We start from the raw sequence: 21469 nt of genomic DNA, 5'->3' as shown, positions 1-21469 counted from the left end.
TGCTCAATTGAAATGTAATTTGAACTTCAATGACTACGATAAATTTGTAGGTTCAGCAAGAAGAGTTTGGAGCTACACCAAAAAGAGACAAAGGGTAGACAATCGAGATAAGACATGTTTGCTAGTTTTATTACTAGTGTAGCCTTACAAGAAAGTGCACATATTATAGACCAAGATGAGAATTTTGTTAACAAAGGAGGAGATGCAGTAGTGCACACCTCTTGGGCTGAGGTATCTAATCTAGCTCAACATGAGGCATCGGTCCTCAAGGAAAATCTTGAGAGCACATTGGTGGAAGGGGGCAATGACAAAGTTTTGCTAATGAGGCAAGATGAGCGTGTTAAGCATATCATCGAGAGAATGGTTGCTATTAGGGAAAATTTGGATGAGTAGAATGGAGGAGGTAATGAGAAACATCAAGACCATCATGAAAACACTCAGCAAGAGGAGCATGCGACAGAAGTGGAATAGCAAGGGAGTAAGAAGAATTGAAATGTATTGTAAAGGAAGAATGCATGAGGAAGGATAAGATAAGGGGGGTGGGGAGGTGTGGACCAATCACCATCAGTATTTTGTGTAGGCTAAAAAGACAATAAGTACTATTATGAGGAGCTACTGAATCAGATTGTCTTGATAACACTGCAATCACTAGGGCCACATACATTACAGAGCTAGGCAAAAAATAAAAAATAAAAAATTTTTGGAAGTATTTTGTAGACCTCCAGTCCACAAGCTTTTACAAAGAGGAACAGAGTCATTTATCCAACCCCTTCTTTCCTGACTCCATTATGCAGACAATTGCCACAAAAGCTACCTAGAAGGTTAGACCCTCCATTGAGAGGTTGTCAATAAGGACTTGAACAAAATTTTGGGGGAGGTGCAGGGGTACGCTACAGAGTAAGGAGGCCTTTATGGTTTCCACAGAATGTTGAGATTATACCTATTGCCCAAGATGAGTGTTGGAAGACAATCAATGAGAGATTTGAAATATCTGTGTCGTCAGAGCCGCGATAGAGGCCCTTATTATAGGACAAAACCATTAGTGTGTGTAGCAAAATGGGAGTACCATGCACGTGAGGACACAAGAGAGAAAGAGAGAGTGTGTAGCAGAAGGAGAACACCATGAGAGAGAGAGAGAGAGAGAGAGGGGGGGGGGGGGGGGGGGGGGGGGGGGAAGCTGGCAACTAAATAACTCTATATGAAAATGATACAAAGTGACCAAAGAGTGGACAATGGCAACACTAATATAGGGTGCCAATTTTGGGTTGAGAAAAACCTTTAAAAATAACCAACATAGAAAATCCACAAGCTTGGAATAAAATATAAAATGGAAAAAATTTGATAGAGCAACCCTAATGTGCCTAGAATCCCTACCAAAAGGGTGAAAGGGTGGCCAACCCATAACGAAGGGCCGTGCGCATGTGAGAAAAGTAATAGCCAAGAGTGAAAGCATTTGGAAGGTGAACTTAAAGTTCTAACAAAAATGGTCCATGTTCTTAATTGAAATAGTACATTGATAGATGGATGGAGTGAATTGGGAAAGATAATGTATGTACATAGACTGGAAATATGAGCTCTTGTTCAATGAAAGAATTGTGGGCTCCTTTGAAGCTAGGAGACCGATCAAGCAAGGATGCCCCGTAGCCCCTCTTCTTTTTTCCATTGGCTCGCATCCCCTAATAATGATGCTTGAAGTTGCTGCTACGCAGGGGGAAATTCAAGGTTAACCTGCCTGGCAACGATCAATTCCTTGCCAAGATGTTTGCAGAGGACTCCCTCCTCTTCTTAAAAGCCTGTCCTCAGGTTCTCAAGAAACCGATAGAGATCGTAACATACATTCTCCGTGACTTCGGGGTCGAAATGTAGTATCGAGAAGTCGAGACTAATCTCCCTTACGGAAAACGACTCATTCGACCCATCAGACTGGTCGAGGGAGATTACATCTAAAGGGAGGATCTTTCAACATCTGGGCACACTCTTGGGGGTGGACGTCACTCATAATTTCAATGGGTTTTGGAGAAGATCCATCTTCCTGAGTCGGATAAAAGTGATCAACTCATGTATGCTCCCTTACATTGCCTTCACTAGCCCTCTCCTCAAAATTGCCAAGTGTAATTGGAAGGAGTTTTTGAAACCTGTTAAGAGATTCTTATATAAGAATAGCACTAAAGCCTCGACACTATGGCAGTGGGCAAAGTGGGAGACTATAGCTCGTCTAATTACCCAACGTGGCCTCAGAATCCTCAACCCTGTTGTCCATGTTGAGGCTCTTTGTGCCAAGTTTGTGGTCTTTGTAGCTAAACAAGAACAAGCATGGGCTATCATGACCAAGGACATGATTGAAAGTCAAAGCTTTGCTATGAAGGAAGCCAATGGAAAGGGAACGAGGTTCCCGACAAACTATTAGCCCCAAGGTCGTCTAGTCTAAAAATGGGTGGCACAACGGGGGAGTTGGTGTGAAAGTGCAACCGAGCGACACAAGTTCTTGAATGGAGGGAATTAATCAAGTACTTTCAAAACTCCACCTCGCATTGGTCCCTTTTGGCTAACAAAATCAGCTGGAGTTAGCATGAACTCTTATTGGAAGGAAATTGTTAGAAGGATGAACAATAAAGGACTCTAGCAATCGATTCATTTTTGGGATGATAACAACAAGCGTTGGAAAGCTTTTGACTCTCTAGTTGACCAGCTTCAACTAAATGGCATGGAAAGGGTACTTGTATGCAGAGCGGTTGAAGGCTTGGACAACAGTCTGATGCCGCTTCAAGAATCCAGGTTCGGGTGGGAAACCTTGGAAATGGCGCAAGAGTAGCCTTTTTTTTCAACCTCGCACCAAGAACATATATCAAGAGCTCACAAGGATGATTGGTTTGCCTCCTTGAACAAACAATGGTTGGGGCTTTGGTCATGATGAACATTTGTGGGCCACAAAGGCCCCAGTATATGAAAGTGTTTAACTTTTGACTATCTAGCTGACCAGCTTCAAGTGAATGGCATGGAAAAGGTACTTGTATGCAGAGCGGTTGAAGGCATGGACAACGGTCTGATGCCGATTCGGGAATGCACCTTCGAGTGGGAAACTTTGGAAATGGTGCAAGACTAGCCTTTTTTTAAAACCTCGCACCAAGAACATCTATCAAGAGCTCATGCACAAGGATGATTGGTTTGCCTCCTTGAACAAACAATGGGTCGGGGCTTTGGTCACGATGAACATTTGGGGGCCACAATGGCCCAAGTATATGAAGGTGTTTATGTGGAAGGTGCTATGGGGGGCCTTGCCAATGGGCATCGAGATTCAAGCATGGGACATTGGATCCGATAGGTGCTCAGGGTGCTGAGGGGCTAGCATAGACCTCCCACACCTTTTCTTGGACTGTCCGACTATTAGAGGAATGACGGGGAAGGTGTGCAAGTGGATACAAAGAACATGGAACATAGGTTTCTTCAAGAAGGATATGTGTCTAGGGGGGAAACAGTTTCAAAGTCTTGCCCTTCTTGTTTGTACCCAAATTGTTAGATTTTGCTTCTTTTATAATATTGGGAAGGTCAAGAATTGCCGCATCTTTGATAATGACCTCTCTATGGCTAGTTTCTCAACAACTGTACAAGAAAATGAGGAGCTTATATATGTGATAGGTAGAAGTCACAACCCGGATGATTGGCTCAAGGCAACCCGTGCCATTCAGACGAGCCCCTAACAACGTTCTTGTTAATAGTTTGAATCTTATGTAATTTTAGTACCTCAAGGCTCGGCATGAACTTGAGGTTGGTCTGTAATTTTATCTTTGACTTCTAATATAATCACTCACGATTGTGAGTTTTGCACAATAAAAAAGATAATGTATGCACATACATCAATAGTAAGTAGCTTTTTTAGCTTAATTTGTCATTTTTCTCATTTACTTTTGGATGCGAGAAGTTGACATGGTCAACACACATAGCCATGTTCAATTGTCAAAACACAACGAATCTTTGGCAAGCTTTTGGCTTGGAGTCTCTCTCTAAGTTCTTATCACTCAGTAATTATAAACTCTTGTGAAAGGTGATGAAATGGAACAGATCGATTCATAGGTTGGTCTGGACCACTAGTGCTTTATTAAGGCTTGATGTAGACCAAAATGAATGGAGCCTTAGAGGTAACACTTGAATGCAAACCTTACATTGCAATAAACATGATATGAAACTTTGACCACTCCTAGGACATGTCCAACACTAGGTGAATGGCATGAACTTTTAAAGTTTATTAGTAAGGCTTGTTTAAGCAAGCCAAAAAAAGACAAAACGAGGGCTTGAAATTCTTCTTATTTTTCATGTCTATTTCAAAGAGTAGTTTGAACGTCTTTACTTATCTTATCTAGTCTTTTTGGCATGTGGAAGGCCATAGGGTTCGTTGTGCAAGGTTGTTGCAACACCGAAGCCGTTGGATTCTTTGGCTAGATGAGCGCCACATGGCAAGGGTCTTTGTAAAATAACTTTGTTGTCCCTTCAATTGTTTCCTTACATCACCTTTTCATGGACATTATGCAAGTTTATTGTTTCCTTATAGTGATTGGATCTACCTTCCTTTTCGTACAAATAATTATAAAATTCGCTTGTCATTCATTTCACAACATTACTGTGACTTGACTTTCCATTCCTGATTCTTTTAGAATGCCCATGTGAAGTTTCATATTGTTTCTTACAGTTCACATGTAATTTCTTCTAAATCTTAGCAAATATAGGCCTTGTTATGGTATTTATTGGTGTTCTTGAGAGGTCTAACAAGAATCCCACATACAAAATCTTGAACTTTTCAAGAGAAAAACTAGGCTAAGTGAGGCTCTTATTTATAGAGTCGTGGCCTATTAGCTGAAAGACCTCCAATAAAGTTAGTATCTCTAATTGTCTCTTCATGTATCTAAACTATCTCTCCTTAATTCACTTATGCTATTTAAGAATTACTTAGGATAATAATTAGTGATATTAATGAAAACTATAAATACTTTTTTTACATTGCAAAATTGCACACTAAAAATTCTTGTTAACAGGCAATATAAGCTATTAAGATGAGCATGACTTCAAAAAGTTACATCGATCAATAAATCATAGCAAACTCCACAAGAAAAATCTTACTAAAGCATTTTATATTCTCATTTCCGTGCTTAGATAGTTACAATTAAATTAATGTTTTGATAAGTCTTATTGAACCAAATCTCAAGATACATAAGAGTGTATACAATTTATGTAAAATGGAATCCCAAAAGAATTTTTATTTGATTGGTTTCAATCTGTAGAGTCACTTTAAATCATACTTTTTAATTAAAATTACCACATTCATTTTTGTCTTTCTAAAAGAAATCTTAGACGAGAGTTGAGTTAGACATACTTTCAAATTTTCCACTGATGATTGAGACTTACCTTAAATGTTATTTAAATTTTATAATATTAAATGGATCTTTTTATTTCACCTTTCATTTCGCATCCTCACATGGCTTGACTTCTCTTGCATACTATTCTTTTAGAATGCTAAAGTGAAGCTTCACCTTACATAATTCTAGTAAATTCTATACATACATACATACATATACATATACATACATACATACATATATACACACACACATATATACATTTATGTACTTATGTTTATTAAACCTACCTTTTTTTATGAAGGCATTAAAAAAGAAGTCCTTAAATAATAAGAGGTAGGGCATTTATAACATAATCCGTCGTTGAAGACAATGGTGGGGGTCAAATCGACCAGTAAGCCATTCTGAAACCGTTAGTTTGTAATTGTGTGTGAATATGGACAATACAATTTTATATTAAAACAATACAACTACAACACTGATTAAGACCTACTTTTGATAAATCTTTCCTCCCCCCTTACCTTCAACAGACCATCGTGAGTCCTCACCTTGTTTTTTTTGGTGCAAAACTCACAGCAGTGAGTGGTAGTGTATTGAAAAAACAAAAAAAAAAAAGACTCGATCCTTCTCATCCACCGAGCTAAGGGTACCATCATACAACCATAAACCACGACTAGATAAAACTACATACATTTGATGATCCAAGAGCCACCCGACCACAAGATCCGAACGACTACCAAGGAAGCCATCCTGACCCAAGAGGACCGGCTTAGGGAGCCACCCTTCTGAGGAGAGAATCAAGAATAACTATGGATGCCACCAAGTCTCACGGATTGTCGCCCGCAAGACCTGTCCACCGAGCTGGTCAGAACCACCAAAACTGCTGAGAATGAAGCCCTAAAGCAAGAAAATCTTGCTCAGCTCCACCAAATCCAAAGCCGCACAAGAGAACCACTCCCACCAACAGTAGGTGGAGGCCACATGGACACATGCATGCCTAACTGATCCACCAAATGACCACCCTCGAACACTTGAAACTAGGCCATTGAAGCAGGCCAAGTGCCAAAAAGGGACCATGAAGCTCTATCCTGCACCATCGAACCACTGCATGGGCGATCGTCTAGACCGCCGTCTTCGTGGAGCCACATCTTCAGTGGAACTTAAAGTTTCATTGTTTTCTTGCTCTTTGGATTCCTCCTCTGGTATGGGAGAGAGTCTTCTTTTGGGGGTCTTTTTAAGAGGCCTCCTAAGATCTCTCTCCTCTTGGAAAGGAAGGGAAATCCCATAAGTGCGAAGTTGTTGAGTAACTTCGGCTTGCAAAGCAGGGTTGCCCATAGCTTGCTGCAACCTAGTTACGAGATAATTCACAAACATGGGGGCATCATCATTAGCACGTTCATGTGCAAAATCAAAGCTATCAATGTTCATTCTACTCTCTTGGTTATTGTCAGCCATGTTAACATAATTTATGTATGTACTTAGTGTATGGTTTGGCAATTCAAAACCTTAGTTGCCACTCCAAAACATCAGATGCAAAGTCATCGTGAGCAGAGCACCATACGGAACCCTCTTTGTTGTCATTGGATGAGCCACCCACATTGCCACTGAGCGGAGCACCTGCGAGGAGGGGATCAGAGTGTATCGGCAACCCTTTGCCCTCCCAGAACGAGGCAGGAGGGTTGCCTCTCCCGGGCACCAAAAATACTTGGTTGTCGAAGCTCCAGACGAGATCCAATACGAGCCGCCGAGCACCCCCTTGCCGGAGCAAACTTCGACTCTCTGCACAACTAAACAGAATTTTGTGCGAGCCGGTCCACCACCTTTGGATTCTCCCCAACCAGCCCCCACATCCTCAACCCTTGGACAGACCCACCTGGAGCACCCCGCTCATGCAACGTCGCCAGAGCTGTCGAGCAGCAGGGCCGACAAACATTAAAAGTAAGTAATTGGTTTGCCTTTTATCTTATTTAGTCTTATTTAACAAAGGAGTTTGACTTTCTTATGTTGATATACTAAGATATCGTCTCCCAAAGAGTACAATAAAATGGAGGCACCTTCTTTCTCTCTCTCTCTCTCTCTCTCTCTCTCTCACACACACACACACACACACACACACACACACACAAAAAAGCGTCGACTACTTAGTCATAATCGTCTACGTGAGATGATGCCTAGTTTAATGCTTCTTTCAAAAGAAAAGGAAGTTGAACTTTTGCCACGTAGTGTTAATCAAGAGGTCCGATCCAATGGTTCACAATTTTTGCCGAGAGTTGAAGACTTCGTTCTCTAAAGACTGAAGGTTGCCTTCATGACCATTAAAAGAACTCCCATGACCAAAAAAAAAAAAAGGAGTACTTTTGCGGGGGCCTTGGAATTGAAAGGGCCTTCTCTCAATATAAACTACCATAAATGACCTTTTTTGGCTTGTTAAAGGCCTTGGTATCCATATGAGTGAAGGTCGTTCAATTCTAGTTGCTTGACATGTGTCTCTTAAAATTTGAAAGAAATCATTTCTCTTCAAATGCTATTTTCTAAAGTTGCTTTCATTTCTTTTTTGCATGCTGCAAAAGACTTGAGAGAACTATTCATAGTAGTTGATCCATGATATGTATTCATTCAATAATTTTTAGAGGCAATTTTTGGCCTCTAAAGGTCTTAGTATCAGTATGGACGTTCAATTTTTGTTGTTTGACATGTGTCATCAAAAGAGCCTCAAAAGTTTTTAAGAGAAAGAAATCATGTCTTTTCAAACTATCTTTCCCTAAGAGCCACAATTTCTTTTTTTTTTATTAAGGGGGTGCAACAAATGACTTGAAGTTTGAACATAATAATCGTTTGAAACTTTTGATTCTTTTTTGTGTATCACAAACCATCTATACTATATATAATTGAGCTTAAAATTTTCAAGGAAGGAGAGGGCATCCATGTGTCACTCTCTCCTTCATTTCAAGAACTTAAGAAACATTTGGTTTGAAACGTAAAAGTGAAAGGTAAGTCAGAAATCATTTGGTTTTGGTTTGAAATGTAAAAGTGAAGGGTAAGTAGCAAGTACAATGATGGTAGAAAATGAAAAGACTTAATTTTGACTTCTGAGTTCTTGAGTTCTGTCAAAAAGTCACAATACTTAGTATCATATATATATTTATATTATTTAAACTCTTTAGCAAGGCCATAGAGTTTTAGTCTAGCCTTTAATTTTGAAGGGTGATTACTTTTGTTTTTGTAAAGGATGGCTCTACTTCGCAGCTTGGAAACATAACGAGCAGCGAGTTGTACCAAACATCAATAAGTTGGTCTGTCTCGAATGTGCGTGCGTGTGTGTGTGTGTGTGTGTGTGTGTGAGAGAGAGAGAGAGAGAGAGAGATGTGGCATATTCACGTTTGAGAGAGAGAGAGAGAGAGAGAGAGAGAGAGAGAATAGGTTTCATTTTCTACGGCACCGCCGTGTGTGTCGCGGGATCTCATGTGTGTGTGTGTGTGTATGTGTGTGTGTGTTTGTGTGTGTGAGAGAGAGAGAGAGAGAGTGCCAATCCCATTTAGTCCTATTGAGCAATGTCATATGTCTATTTCTGTTTGAAAGAGAGAGAGAGTGCCATTGGTTGGCCTTGGCGCTTGACAGCGAATGCTCCCTCCCTTCCCCACCCCAAACTCGATCATGAACACAACCCACCACTTACTTCATGTACAACTTCTCAAATGTTGCTACAACATGCCTCATGTAGTTTAGTCTATCAACACCCCTAGCTACTAATAGCTGATCCACCACAAGCCCCACACCCTTATACAACCTCAATCCTCTACTGGCCAGGACACCAAGACTGTGGATCCAATACACGTCCCACTCGCCACAAGTGCTTGCTGAGCCACCTACTCCTCTACTGCCACCTGTCCGCCACCCTTGATCCTGGCGAGCTCCATTTTTGCCTAGCTGCGATCCTCCACACCATGAGAGAGAGAGAGAGAGAGAGAGAGAGAGTCCCACATCCGTCTCCACACTTTCTTCGTCTTTTTTTGGCCATTCAGTGGATGCTACAATGTTGAGAGCTCCAACGTGATCATCCAAGCTTTTTAGCTTTCCCAAGTTTTCACATCTCGAACTCCTGACTGCTGCTACAGTGCTCACGACAATGATCGTACAAGGTGGGTCTTCCATTCAGCGTTTGGGAAAAATGTGTCTCAACTTAATATCATGCTATTTTCAATTTCAAGGGGAAAAGGAGATATTCTGCCCCAAAATAGATAAAAATAGTCTAAAAATTTGCAAAATAAACCTAATTTTCTAAATTTCCTCTTGGAAAATTAAAGGAAAGCAATTTTGTATGTTTGAAAAAAATATTTTTCCAAAACACTGATGTAATTGCATTGGAGGATGATCATTGCCAGTCGAGGGTATTGGCCTTGGTCCTGGAGTTAGCAATCCTTTGCTCATTTGGATCCTCCTTGGTGTTGCATACCTGATGTGGACCCTTTGCCTCCCCCTAGAAATGATGACTCCGGTCTCTTATTGTAGGGCTACCTCCATGCATGTGCCTCCATTGTAGGACTCCCTCCATGTCATTATGCTTACATTTAGAGCCTGGTCACTTTGGAACGGCTAAATAGCCTTCCAGCTTTGTTTGCAAGTCAAGAAAATCGGTGGCTTTTTGAATATAAATACTTGATTTGACTGAGTGATGAGACAGATCTTGAGCAGGTTCCTGCTAACCAAGAGGGAAACAAAAGTCAACCATGTGAAAGACTGTGCCCATTTCAAGGCTCTTAACTACCACGATTAGATAGGTAGAGAGAGAAGATCCGACTCGTGACTGGGCAGAAAGTAGGCTCGCTGGTACACGTGACCAGGCTCTTCGCCTCTCACATGCTTCATTTTAATACAAACTAGACATGCAGCCAGAGAGAGAGAGAGAGAGAGAGAGAGAGAGAGAGAGAGAGAGAGAGAGAGAGAAGAAGAAGAAGAAGATCCTAAGAGACCTAAAAATTTTAGCCGATGAACGCTGATTCTTGAACTCAAGGGCTTGCATGCTCACATACTTATACAAGGAGAGGGGGACACAATGACCTCAAAGGTAGAGAGAGAGAGAGAGAGAGAGAGAGAGAGAGAGAGAGAGAGAGAGAGAGAGAGAGAGAGATCATCCTTAAAGATCAAATTGACCTATGGACCGAGTACAACATGTAACATGCTTGAAGACTATGGATATAAGGGAGGCCACTGACAAGTTGAATCCATGAGGTGGCTAGGAGAGAAAGGTATGTAGGCCATGGTATGGGCCAAAATGTGGGTAAAGCAAGTTTGATGTGATCAAAAGCTGAGCATTCATGTAGGGTATGATGATCGCACTCTCAAATTGTTAAAGGATATAGTTCGCGTACAAAAAGAGACTCTCCTCCATGTAGTGCCTCAATGCTCTCTCACACATTTAAGGGAGTGGGAGCTAAGCCAAATGGCTCCTATGGTATAAAATATGGGTAAGGGCAAGCATGTGAATGGTTGAATACAGTCTCCTCTCTCAAAAAAGAACATGCATGTGTGTATTTTGCAGCACGCCCTTTCTTTTAGCATGATGCCCAAAACTCTTGCAAAGAGAAACGTTTGAGTGAACTTTTTTGCTTCCATTACCCTCACATTTTCAGGTGCCCATGGTGCCCAAATGTACACAAAAAAACAATATGCGCCTTATATTACTAGCATGCTTATGGTCAATTGCAAGAGACCTCAACATCCATGCGACAAGTCTTGGTAGATGCAAGTATACATGCCTGCTAGATTGAGTGCAATCCAACCTGTAAATTTTGAAATTTACCCACATATAGAGACAAAGTTGGAATACTGCCTTTGAGAAGCAAACGACACACTACTCACTAAATCAATTGTGCATACCAATGGCAAGTTTCTTCTACTACTATGTGGTGTAATGTTGGCATGTTGGGTCATGGCTGGTACATGCATCCTAAGTGCCAACAAATAGCAGTTGATGACTTAGTTGACTGTGATGCCCCAAATGCAAGACCAAAACTACAGGAGAGAAGCATGGGAGAGTTGCTATCATGACCAATGCCTTGATTGGTAAGGATGGTGAGAGGGGATGCTAATGCATCTAAAGAATTCATCGTTCAATGCAAACACTATATCCAAAGAAGGATACCAGCTCTCTATTAGTCTATTTGGAGGGCCACTACAACTCACCAGGGTCCCATACCAATTGTGTGAGGGGGACGTCTCTAACCTAATCGTAAATTCATCGCCTCCTTAGAGAGAAACATAGGATGTTAAGACAAGACATCATCGAAGGGAGCCCATTACTTAATTCATTCCCAAGAGACCTCAAATTGACCTGATAATTCTTGAACTCAACACACACACACATGTAGAAGGGGAGGGGGGGGGGGGGGGAGGGGACGAGGGACAAACTTGCCATGATTAGGAGGAGTATGTTGGAGCTTGGCATGACCAACTAAAAGGAGATTTGTCTTTGGTCAATCCACAAGAATGTAGAGAGTAACTACACTTCATTAGTTGTTCGATCTTACGCTCGAAAAAGTAGACATAGTGTTTATCCAAAAGATAGATTTGTGCTTGGTTGATGTGAATGTGGAGGGCACTTAGACCTTGTGCATCGTCATACATTGTCATCTAGAAGTAGTTATAGTGGTGGTTGATGCATAAGTGTATTAAAGAGCTATAAAATCTTACTTGAGAATCATGGGCATTTGCCCTCTCTTTGAAGGGAAGGAGAACAATGGTTGCTTCAATTGACGCACATGTAGCCGAGGCAACGCACGGGTCACATACTAGTTTTAAAATTAAGAAATTAAATTCCTTCCCTCCTATTGTGAGTTTGGCCAAAAAAAAAAAGTATAGTAAATTCCACAAAATCCTGTACATTGCATATAAGCAAGGTCACCTCTTTATATAAAATAAATTAAAATTCTTCTCACTTCTTAATTGCAAGAAGCTTTTAATTTTCTCACCCTTCACTTTTGCATTTTAAATGCTCTAATTAAATCAAAAGTCTTCTCACTTCTCAATTGCAAGAAGCAAGAAGCTTTTAATTTTCTCACCCTTCACTTTTGCATTTTAGATGTTTTGAAAGGAGTTTTTATCTTTTCCAATTGCGGGACTAATCACTTCGAAATTAAGTCCTTTTTTCCAATTGCGAAGACCTAATCACTTTATTTTTTTCAATTGTGGAGACCTTATCACCTTGAAATTAAGACTTTTTTTTTTCAATTATGGATACTAATCACTTTGAAATCAAGACATTTGGTGAAGGGTTTTGATTTTTAATTGTATCCAATAAGAACCAAAAAACGAAAAGTTCTTTTTAGACAAGGCAAAAAGAGAAAGGCAACTTAATGCAATGCCATTATGCCAATAATGGGTCAATGTCAAATTTTCATTTCATATTGTAAATGTCAAACCAAACATCTTTTAAAGTAGTTTTTTAATCTCTCTCTCTCTCTCTCGCTCTCGTATACCCTAGCTTCTTCCCTTCTTGTGCCTTGTGTACCTCCCTCAGGGTGAGGGGTGACCCTATGGGGTAGGCATTAACGCCAAGGTCAGCCCCAATAAGATCGAGGAGACCTCGCTTCTATAGAGGTTCACCAATTCAGCCTGAACATGATCATTGGCTCAAGTTTTGAGCACGCCAAAACTCAGGCTCGTCAGGTTCTTAGCTCATTAGGGTGCTTGTTAGCGTTTGTTAGGTTCATCACTACAAGTTTTGATTTATTTTCTCAGACATTCATGTTTTGAGCCTCAAGGGTTCACAACCACGTGCAGTATTCAAGGTACTCTCAATCAGAGGAGGTTCAAGGTGCTCTCAAAGCGGGCACTTCAAGCATAGTCTGGAGGCACATTTGAAGCAGAGCAAAGTGAGCAGTGTATGAAGATACTTGGAGCAGAGTCTTGAGGTACATCGGAGCAGATTTTGTTCGAGTTTAAGGATGACAAATTCCCAGAGGACCCCTTCTGAGAGCATGGCCGACTTTTGCCACAGTGTTAGCTGCCCCCAGTAAACTTGACGGCATCACACAACTTCAAGCGACTCTCGATAGTCATGGAAGAAAACCGTGATCCCAAAACTCGCCTTAGCGAGCTAGAGGCATGCTTTGATTCCATGGTCAATCTCACCAACAATAAGGTCAAACAAGTCAAAGCGAAGGTATCCCAAGCACACTCAATGACCATTGCCAAGGTGTAGACTTGTGTGACAATGAAGCTTCACGAAAAATGACTACAAGAAGAGAACGTCCTCAAGGTCCAGATCGGTGGGCTAACCTCACCATGGTGCACCTCCGATGATACCCTCAAAGAAGCACTTTCAACCAGTTAACATCGAACCAGAAACAATCTCTTGGATCAATGATACACATAGGCATGTGCCGCCCTAGCATTGTGTTCTCACTTTCAAGGATAAGGAGGAAAAGATTAAGTTGTTACGCCAATTGCAAGTACTCAAAGGAACAAATGTATGGATCACTAAGGAACTGACCACAAATCAGCTCAAGATTTAAAAAAAAAACCTCAAGAAAGTGCACGAAGCGTGCAAGCAGGGTAAATGGGCCGTCTACAGAGGTGGTAAAGCCATCATCCCAAGGAGTTTCAAACTCCTAAAGTGGCTGTGTGTGTAAAGTCATCTCCTCATATACATTAACTAGTTATGAAAAAATCTCTTTAATATGTTTGGATGTTTTTTGTGAAAGAGTACTTTTCTATAGTGGCATGCATGCATGATTCTTTAAGAGTGCAATCTCCCTCCATGGCAGATGAGATAGAGCAAGATGCATTGTAAGGAGGTATGCTTTTAGAGCCCTTTTAACGAGGTTCCCTAAGAATGCACAGGCAAACAATTTACAACTCAAAGTTTTTCAAAATGTGATTTTCTAAGCTTTGTAAGTAGCTTTTCATTTAAAAATGATAATTACCCATTTCTATTTTTTGTACCTTAACTGTTGCTCGAAATTTGCGCACTTTGAATCATAAATCGCAATTAATAGCTTAAAATTTGTAAATCTACCCTTTACATTAAGGGCTAAGTAAAAGGTTTTTTTAAAACACTGCCTCTCTCTCTCTCTCTCTCTCTCTCTCTCTCAGATCATTATGAGTTTCTACCTTTTCAAAAAATATTTTTAACTCTCATGATCCCTGACCCTCAACATACACTTTTTAACCTTTTGAAAGCCCCCGTGAAGACTTCACCTTGTTTCACCTATGGAGGGGAAATTACTCTGTGTATTGGTTGAATTGAATTGTCTACTAGTATGGGGGAGCTCTAATAGTAGCTTCTTGAGCTCAAGTTGTCTTTTTTCTCATTTACTTTTGGATGCAAGTAGTTGACATGGTCAACGCACATAGCCTTGTTCAATTGTCAAAGCACAACAAGTCTTTGACAAGTTTTTGGCTTGGAGTCTTTCTCCAAGCTCTTATCGCTCTGTAATAAAAAACTCTTGCAAAAGGCAATGAAATAAAACATATCAGTTCATAGGCTGGTTTGAACCACTAGTGCTTTATTAAACCTTCATGTAGACCAGAAACGTATGGAGTCTTAGAGGTTGCACTTAAATGCAAACCTTACATTGCAATAAACGTGATATGAAATTTTAATCACTGCTAAGATTTGTCCAACACTATGAGATTGGCATGAGCTTTTAAATTTTATCACTAAGGCTTTTTTAAGCGAGCCAAAAAAGACAAAAAGAGAGCTTCAAATCCTCCTCATTTCTTTGGTTCTATTTCACAAAGGAGTTTGAATTATAACTCTTATCTAGTCTTATTTATTTAACAAAGGAGTTTGACTTTCTTGTGTCGATTTACTATTGGATTGTCTCTCAAAGAGCACAATGACATCGAGACACCTCTTTCCCAAAAATACAAGCAAAAAACAAGTGTCGACTACTTAGTCATAATCGCCTATATGAGATGATGACTATTTATATGCTTCTTTCAAAATAAAAGGAAGATAAACCTTTGCCACTAGCGCTAATCAAGAGGCATTCTCCAACGATTCACAATTTTTCTCGGGGCTGAAGACTTCATTCTCCGAAGACTAAAGATTCCCTTCGTGACAGTTAAAAAATTCCCATGACAAAAACAAAGGAGTTCTTTGAATTTATAGGACCTTCTCAATATAAACTACCACAAATGGCCTTTTTGTTCACCCATGGGAAAAAGGACTCTATGCACTGGTTGAATTGAATTGTATACTAGCGTAGGGGTCCACTCCAACCTCCAAATGCTTATAAGTTTCGAGTTTGCATTCACAGGCCCTCCAAACACTCTTCAACTCAATCTTTTGGGAGAGGCTTGTCTAATACAAAACTTTTGGCATTTGATTGACATGTTCTTTATGTGGGTTCAAGTGGAGGTGGAGAAATTTGGCTTGGTTCAAAGTTTTTCCCTCCCTCTTTTCACATGGTGGAAGCAATTCAAAAAGTAAGTTTCATATAGAGTGTGTCAACAAATGGATACGAAGCACATGGTCAAGTCAATGGTTATAGATCTTAGTGTTTTTGGATCAAAACCTTTTCATACATTTTGCACAACAAAAATATATAAATGTCATAGCAAAAAGAAGGCGGCGTGGCGCTTGCCAAGGTTTGTGTGTGTCCACAATACCGAACCTTTTTTTCATGCAATGCTTCCATTCCATGTATGGAGTTGCTCTGTTTGCTTTCTTCATCTCATCTTACCCTTGGGAGTGAAATAAGTGCCATTAATGATCACTCAATTATTTCAGTCACACTTTTATCTTAGTGGATATGTGGCTCCTTTGTGTATCAATTCTCTTGATTTTGGCATATAAAAGAAAGGAGGCCTAGAAATTGTTGTGCCAAAGGCATCCCAACCAAATGTATTATCTTTGGCTTGCCAAAGTAACTAATCATTACATATGAAGCGCGTGGAACTTGAGGAGCCAACTTTAAGTTTTCCCGAGTTATTTATTGATCCAACTTTCCTTCACATACTTCTCCTTTTTCTTTGTAGTCGATCATGACTTGTTACCTTCTTGCATCAAAACCAAAGCTTAGGCAGAATAGTTGATTGCATGAGTATATGAACTCCTCAATCTTCTTTGATGCCACCTCTATTTGTAGGGGATAGTGATGTGCATGAGATTGTTGACCTAAGGCATCTGAGTCCACTATTAACTCTATCGGAGTTATATTCAATGGGGCACTTGCAACACTTTGATTGTAAGCGGTCCCCTACTTCAATTAGAAAGGCTTCCAAAATGTTTCCTACTCTTAAAACCTTTCTAGATGACATTATTAAAAAGGCTTCCAAAATGCTCGTCGCTCTCTTTTGATAAAAATAGCAATGCCTATCATGAGTTTAGTGAAGTTATAGAAAGAAAACCATTCCATCAGTCCTTGCTTTTACAAGGAGCCACAACCCAAATAGATTACAAAGCATTTAAAACCTCATGCAGAAGATCTGCCATGAGGGCCTAGGCAGCACAAGGAGAACTTTGAAGCATGGGTGCCACCACATACACCCTCCCTCACACAAAGCCAGATGTGGCCATGCTAAGACAACATCATCCCATAGAGGGTTGATCAGGCAGAGCCTAGCTCACTTGAGCCATACATGGTTTCCTGATAAGCCTCATTGACAACGAGCATTGTTGGGATCTAAAGGTAGAATGAATCCTATGGTGTACGCGATGTGGTAACTTTGACCTTATCAAAGAAGTCATCAAGAGGGGATACTATTGGGGTTGGACAATTTTGTTTGTAGTATAGGGAGAAGTAAAGTTTGTGCTAAAACTAGTCCTTTTTCAAACGAAAAATGCTTTTTAATTTTTGCAATAGTGCTAGCATTACCACTCGCGATGATACAAAGCACGTCCGTGAGCGGCATCCTAATCACTTGACCAAATTCAAACCCATGACCCATGACCTAGGTCACATCGGATGAACGCTCAACCAACCAAGCTAGCTCCTTTGGACTAGACGAAAAATTCTTATGCTATTCAAGAAAAATGCAAAAATTACTACCCTGGTTTCCAAGCAATTGCATTTTCTACCGAGGACTGACGAGTCAGCTTGGAAGCAAACAATAGACTAAAATTTAGGAGATGGAATAAATCTGAGTGACTACAGTGCAGTTGGCTTCGATTCGTGCATTCGGACACTTGGGCGAAAAGGTTCACTCACACGCACACATCTCTGGCGGGATTCTGCTCAAAACAAGAGCACGCGATCTCCTCGGCACACAGAAAGAACCAGATAGACAAGATCAGGTTTCTGATGCTGACATCCTATGTGTGTGCATGCGAGTGTGTGTGTGTGAGAGAGAGAGAGAGAGAGAGAGAGAGAGAGAGAGCTTCTTCATTTGCCTCTCTTTCTCCTCCTTGATGCAGGGCTTCACGGAGAAAATAATAGCCTGAACCTTAGGATAAGCTGAAGATGAATGGTGAGAGTGAGGACGGAGATCATCATGATCCGCACCAGCAAGAGCACACAGGGAAGGGAGATGGAGCAGAGAGCTGCAGCTCTGTTGGAAGCATGATTCCCAAGCGCGTGAGTGCACTTGTACAGGAAGCCAAAACCCTACAGAGCGGGGCCTCAGCCCTTAGTGCACGCCTGAGGGTCGAGGAGCAAGCCCTCAGCCAGCAGGCCCTCGCACTTGAGAAGGATATGCAGAGCCTCAGATCTGATGTTTTCTCTGCAGTTGAGAGAGAGGAGATTATCCCTCAGCTTGCTGAGAAGGTACGATCCATGCGACTTTTCTTCTACTCTTGGTGACAATTCACATTACTACAAGCATTTCATTCTGCACAAAAGAGACTAGCAACTGACTATGTTAAAGGTTGCCGGACCTTTTTATGCAATGCCCTTTTGCATTGCATTGTAGCTTTTTGCTTATGCTTGAAGCTGTGAGGTACATCGATGTGCATGATGGCATAAGTGCTTGGGAGATAACAAAGTGGCCTGAAGTGATCATAGATGAAAAGGAGCATTGCCTTCTCCATTCATCCACATTATTTTCTTTCAAGTGTTGTGCTTATGACTGATTGCTTGGTCGTCAAGTTTTGCAAGTTGCTTTTTATAATTATAATGGCTGTCATACCATTTACTTTAGCTTGGTGCTCTATCGGATCTTAGCGGTGGTAGTCTGTTGTATTGAGCCTCTTGTATTGCTATGCCACTATCACAGTTTTCATACTTTTATCTCGTGGAAATCGGACCATAGTTTTTTTACAGTTGGAGGAGGAGATTGACAGAGCACACTGGATGATCTGCGAGGGGGATGTAGGGGCACTTCTTCCTCACAAATACAATGGTAAGCGTTTTTCGTTTTGATTGAGACTGGATGTTGAAATTAGGGTGCTTGAGGTGTCAAGTGTTAATGTGTAGCTATTCATATGGCAACATTTTTAATTTTGTATCCTGTTTCTACAGGCCTTTTTCTTCGCATGCTTCTTGGCCCTGTCAATGTCAAAGCATCGCGAAATGATGTCCGTTTTAAAGTGAAGGAAGAATACAATGCTTACAGGGTAGGTAAACATATCTATTGCAAAACGTTTTAGCTAAAATTCAGTCAGAATCTATGAAGGAATCTTTGTGTGAATCCCAACTTTTAACAACTTTGACGTTCTGAGGGAAGAGGATATTTTAGGTGCTTTGGTTGCATATTTCCTCACACTTAATGAACGAACAAGTGTATCGGAGACTATATTTCTCTCTTTGTCTCATATGATAGCTTCCAGATATAGCTTGAAAGCTTCTATTGCATGCCCACAATCCTTGCATCACCTTAGTCCCCACCCCCCCCCCCCCCCCCCCCCCCCCCCCCCCCCCCCCCGCCCCAATTCTTTGGGCCAGATACTCTGCACATGGCAAGACTCATGAATGCTGTAAAGTGTTAATTGCTATTTTTTCCAGGGCATTGAGAGGCCTGCAAGATGCTATGATTTTCTGCTGCTTAATGACACAAAGATCTTATACATAGCTTTATACTCATCTACCAATGAGCTCTTAATCTCATGCATGTGCAAACATTCTATGTTGAAACATCTTGCATGTATGTAAACGTTGTAGTGTTAAAAACAGAGGTTTTAAGTTATGCCGAATAGGACGAGGTGTAAAGAGATGCAAGCTGGATAACGGAGGGGAGAGGGTGATGGAGGAGATGACAAGCAACGAGTGAGGGACTCAAGAGAGAACTTGAACATGCAGCTCTCACTATTAAAAGAAGATGTATACAGTGTCGTTTTAAAGCATTCTAGCCTTCATGCAAGACTTGACCTTAACCTCTCAATACCTCAACCAATCAAATCAAACTAGTGGTGCATTCTCTGCATGCTTTAGGAGGTATATGACATGTAGGAGGCTTTCTAACATTCCCCCCTTCAAGCCTATCTACCAGATAAGACTTGATGATTGAACATGACAAATTTGATCCATCTGGCCACATAGACTAGAACCCTCTTGTCACGTGCACATGTGACATGGCTGTATGTGCCACGTGGACATGCTTCATCGACTGCTAGAGCCAATGTTCCAGTTTTGGATTGTACAAGCGTTTTGACGGATGTTGTTTACTATGGTGGGCATCCTACATGACGTGCATGTAGGTCTAGGTTAGAGGAACGTGTTGGTCTAGACCGTTCACCAAATGGGTCACAGAATAGTGAGTTATCGTCATAAAACTCCCATGTGCGCACATTTGCACATTTTCCCGACCTGGCACAAATTTCTTGACGTGACCCAAAAAGTCAGTATGAAGGAGACCCTCAGTCTAGTGTTTTCCACACGAGTTGGAGCCAAGCGTTTTTGGAGATCAGCCCCTTGGCATTTTAGACCTTCATTGCGAGCATCTATGCCGGATCAGCCATAGCAGCCAGCGTTTTGACTTGGTCTCACTATTTATGTTTACTGTGAGCTACAGAGCAGGTGTAGAGTTTTGGCATCTCAAGTGAACTGCCCAATGTGATCCTATTATTTAGTTTGGCTTTTAGGTATTTATTTCACTTATTGTCAAAGTTTGGGTAGGGCAATTTACTGAGGTTGCTATATAACAATCCTCAACTCCCATTGTCTTATTATCAATTCATTGCCAAGGTTGGTTGGTTTAGAGTCTCTCTCTCTCTCTCTCTCTCTCTCTCTCTCTCTCTCTCTCTCTCTCTCTCTCGTATTCTCCCTGCTTGTATACGCTTCTGATCGTCGACTTTGACACCTCGTTCCGTATTTCTTTTATATTGATCTTGAACAAAGATATAATTATCGGGGAGTGCTTCTCTACAAATGTGCAAACGTTTGGATTGCCAGAGAGGACCCCGAAGGCTCATATTTAAAGGCCTTAGGCCGAAAAGCATAATATATGAAAAGTAGGCCGAAAAACATAATATATGAAAAGCTGGTGCCAAAAGGCCGATTTCTATAAATTTCGGGACTTTTGCATAGTTCCATGATTTGTGATGTGATTTTCGGAATGTTCGTACAATAGCCACGCCATCATATTTCTAGTGTTTGGACTCGTCCACTTAAGTTTGGCCACTTTCGGGTCCTTTAAACAGATGCTATTTATTTGGATAAGCCATGTCATCACTTTGTGACAAGTATTACTATGTAGGCAAATGTCCTCAATAAAGTGATAAAAATGGCATGGCGGAGATATGCCATTACAGTGAGGATGTGTGATGGGTTTTAGAGTTACGAGTTTACGTCGAGGTCATAGACGCATCGGATCAATGCATTCATTTGGCCCGCCCCAGACTCACTCTGTTAGTTCCTCACCGGATCTAACTTGCACACATGACATGACCCAAGCCAAAACTCACACCTAGACACACGTTGTGAGCAGACATCAGGCTCACCTCCCCGCCATAGAGCCAATACGGGCTCACCCCCGAGCCTTGCAACCTGCAACCAAGCGGGCTAGCCTCTGACGCAAGGGCCAGTGTCCCATACCACCGAACCCACACCATACCGGTGTGCAGACAGGGTTACCAAGGGCCAAGAGTCCAAGTGTGGTGATCACACAAGATGTCTCTCAAATGAGACTCAAGTCCTATTTATAGGACTTCATAATCAAAGGCCCATGTTCACACTAGCTGGACATAACTGCAGGCGCCAATCCTGATATCTTGGGACGTAACACTTCCCCCCTTATTTTTC

The 21469-nt window shown here is 41.2% G+C and overlaps 1 protein-coding gene across 1 annotated transcript in view; it reads left to right on the top strand.

Annotated features, from left to right (window-relative positions):
* Window positions 1-17434: 17434 nt before the first annotated feature.
* The window catches only part of LOC147420951 (uncharacterized), a 34595-nt gene continuing 30560 nt past the window's right edge, over window positions 17435-21469 (top strand). Inside the window, exons 1-4 of the mRNA XM_086504184.1 lie at window positions 17435-17589; window positions 17710-18058; window positions 18554-18632; window positions 18752-18846. Of these exons, the coding sequence (XP_086360310.1) occupies window positions 17756-18058; window positions 18554-18632; window positions 18752-18846 (477 nt within the window). The 5' untranslated portion in view covers window positions 17435-17589; window positions 17710-17755. The remainder of the gene's footprint in view (window positions 17590-17709; window positions 18059-18553; window positions 18633-18751; window positions 18847-21469) is intronic.

The sequence above is a fragment of the Adiantum capillus-veneris genome, chromosome 28, assembly GCF_014529385.1.
Source record: "Adiantum capillus-veneris isolate H3 chromosome 28, ASM1452938v2, whole genome shotgun sequence".
NCBI classification, from domain to species: domain Eukaryota; kingdom Viridiplantae; phylum Streptophyta; class Polypodiopsida; order Polypodiales; family Pteridaceae; genus Adiantum; species Adiantum capillus-veneris.
This window is presented reverse-complemented; position numbering and strand designations above follow the sequence as displayed.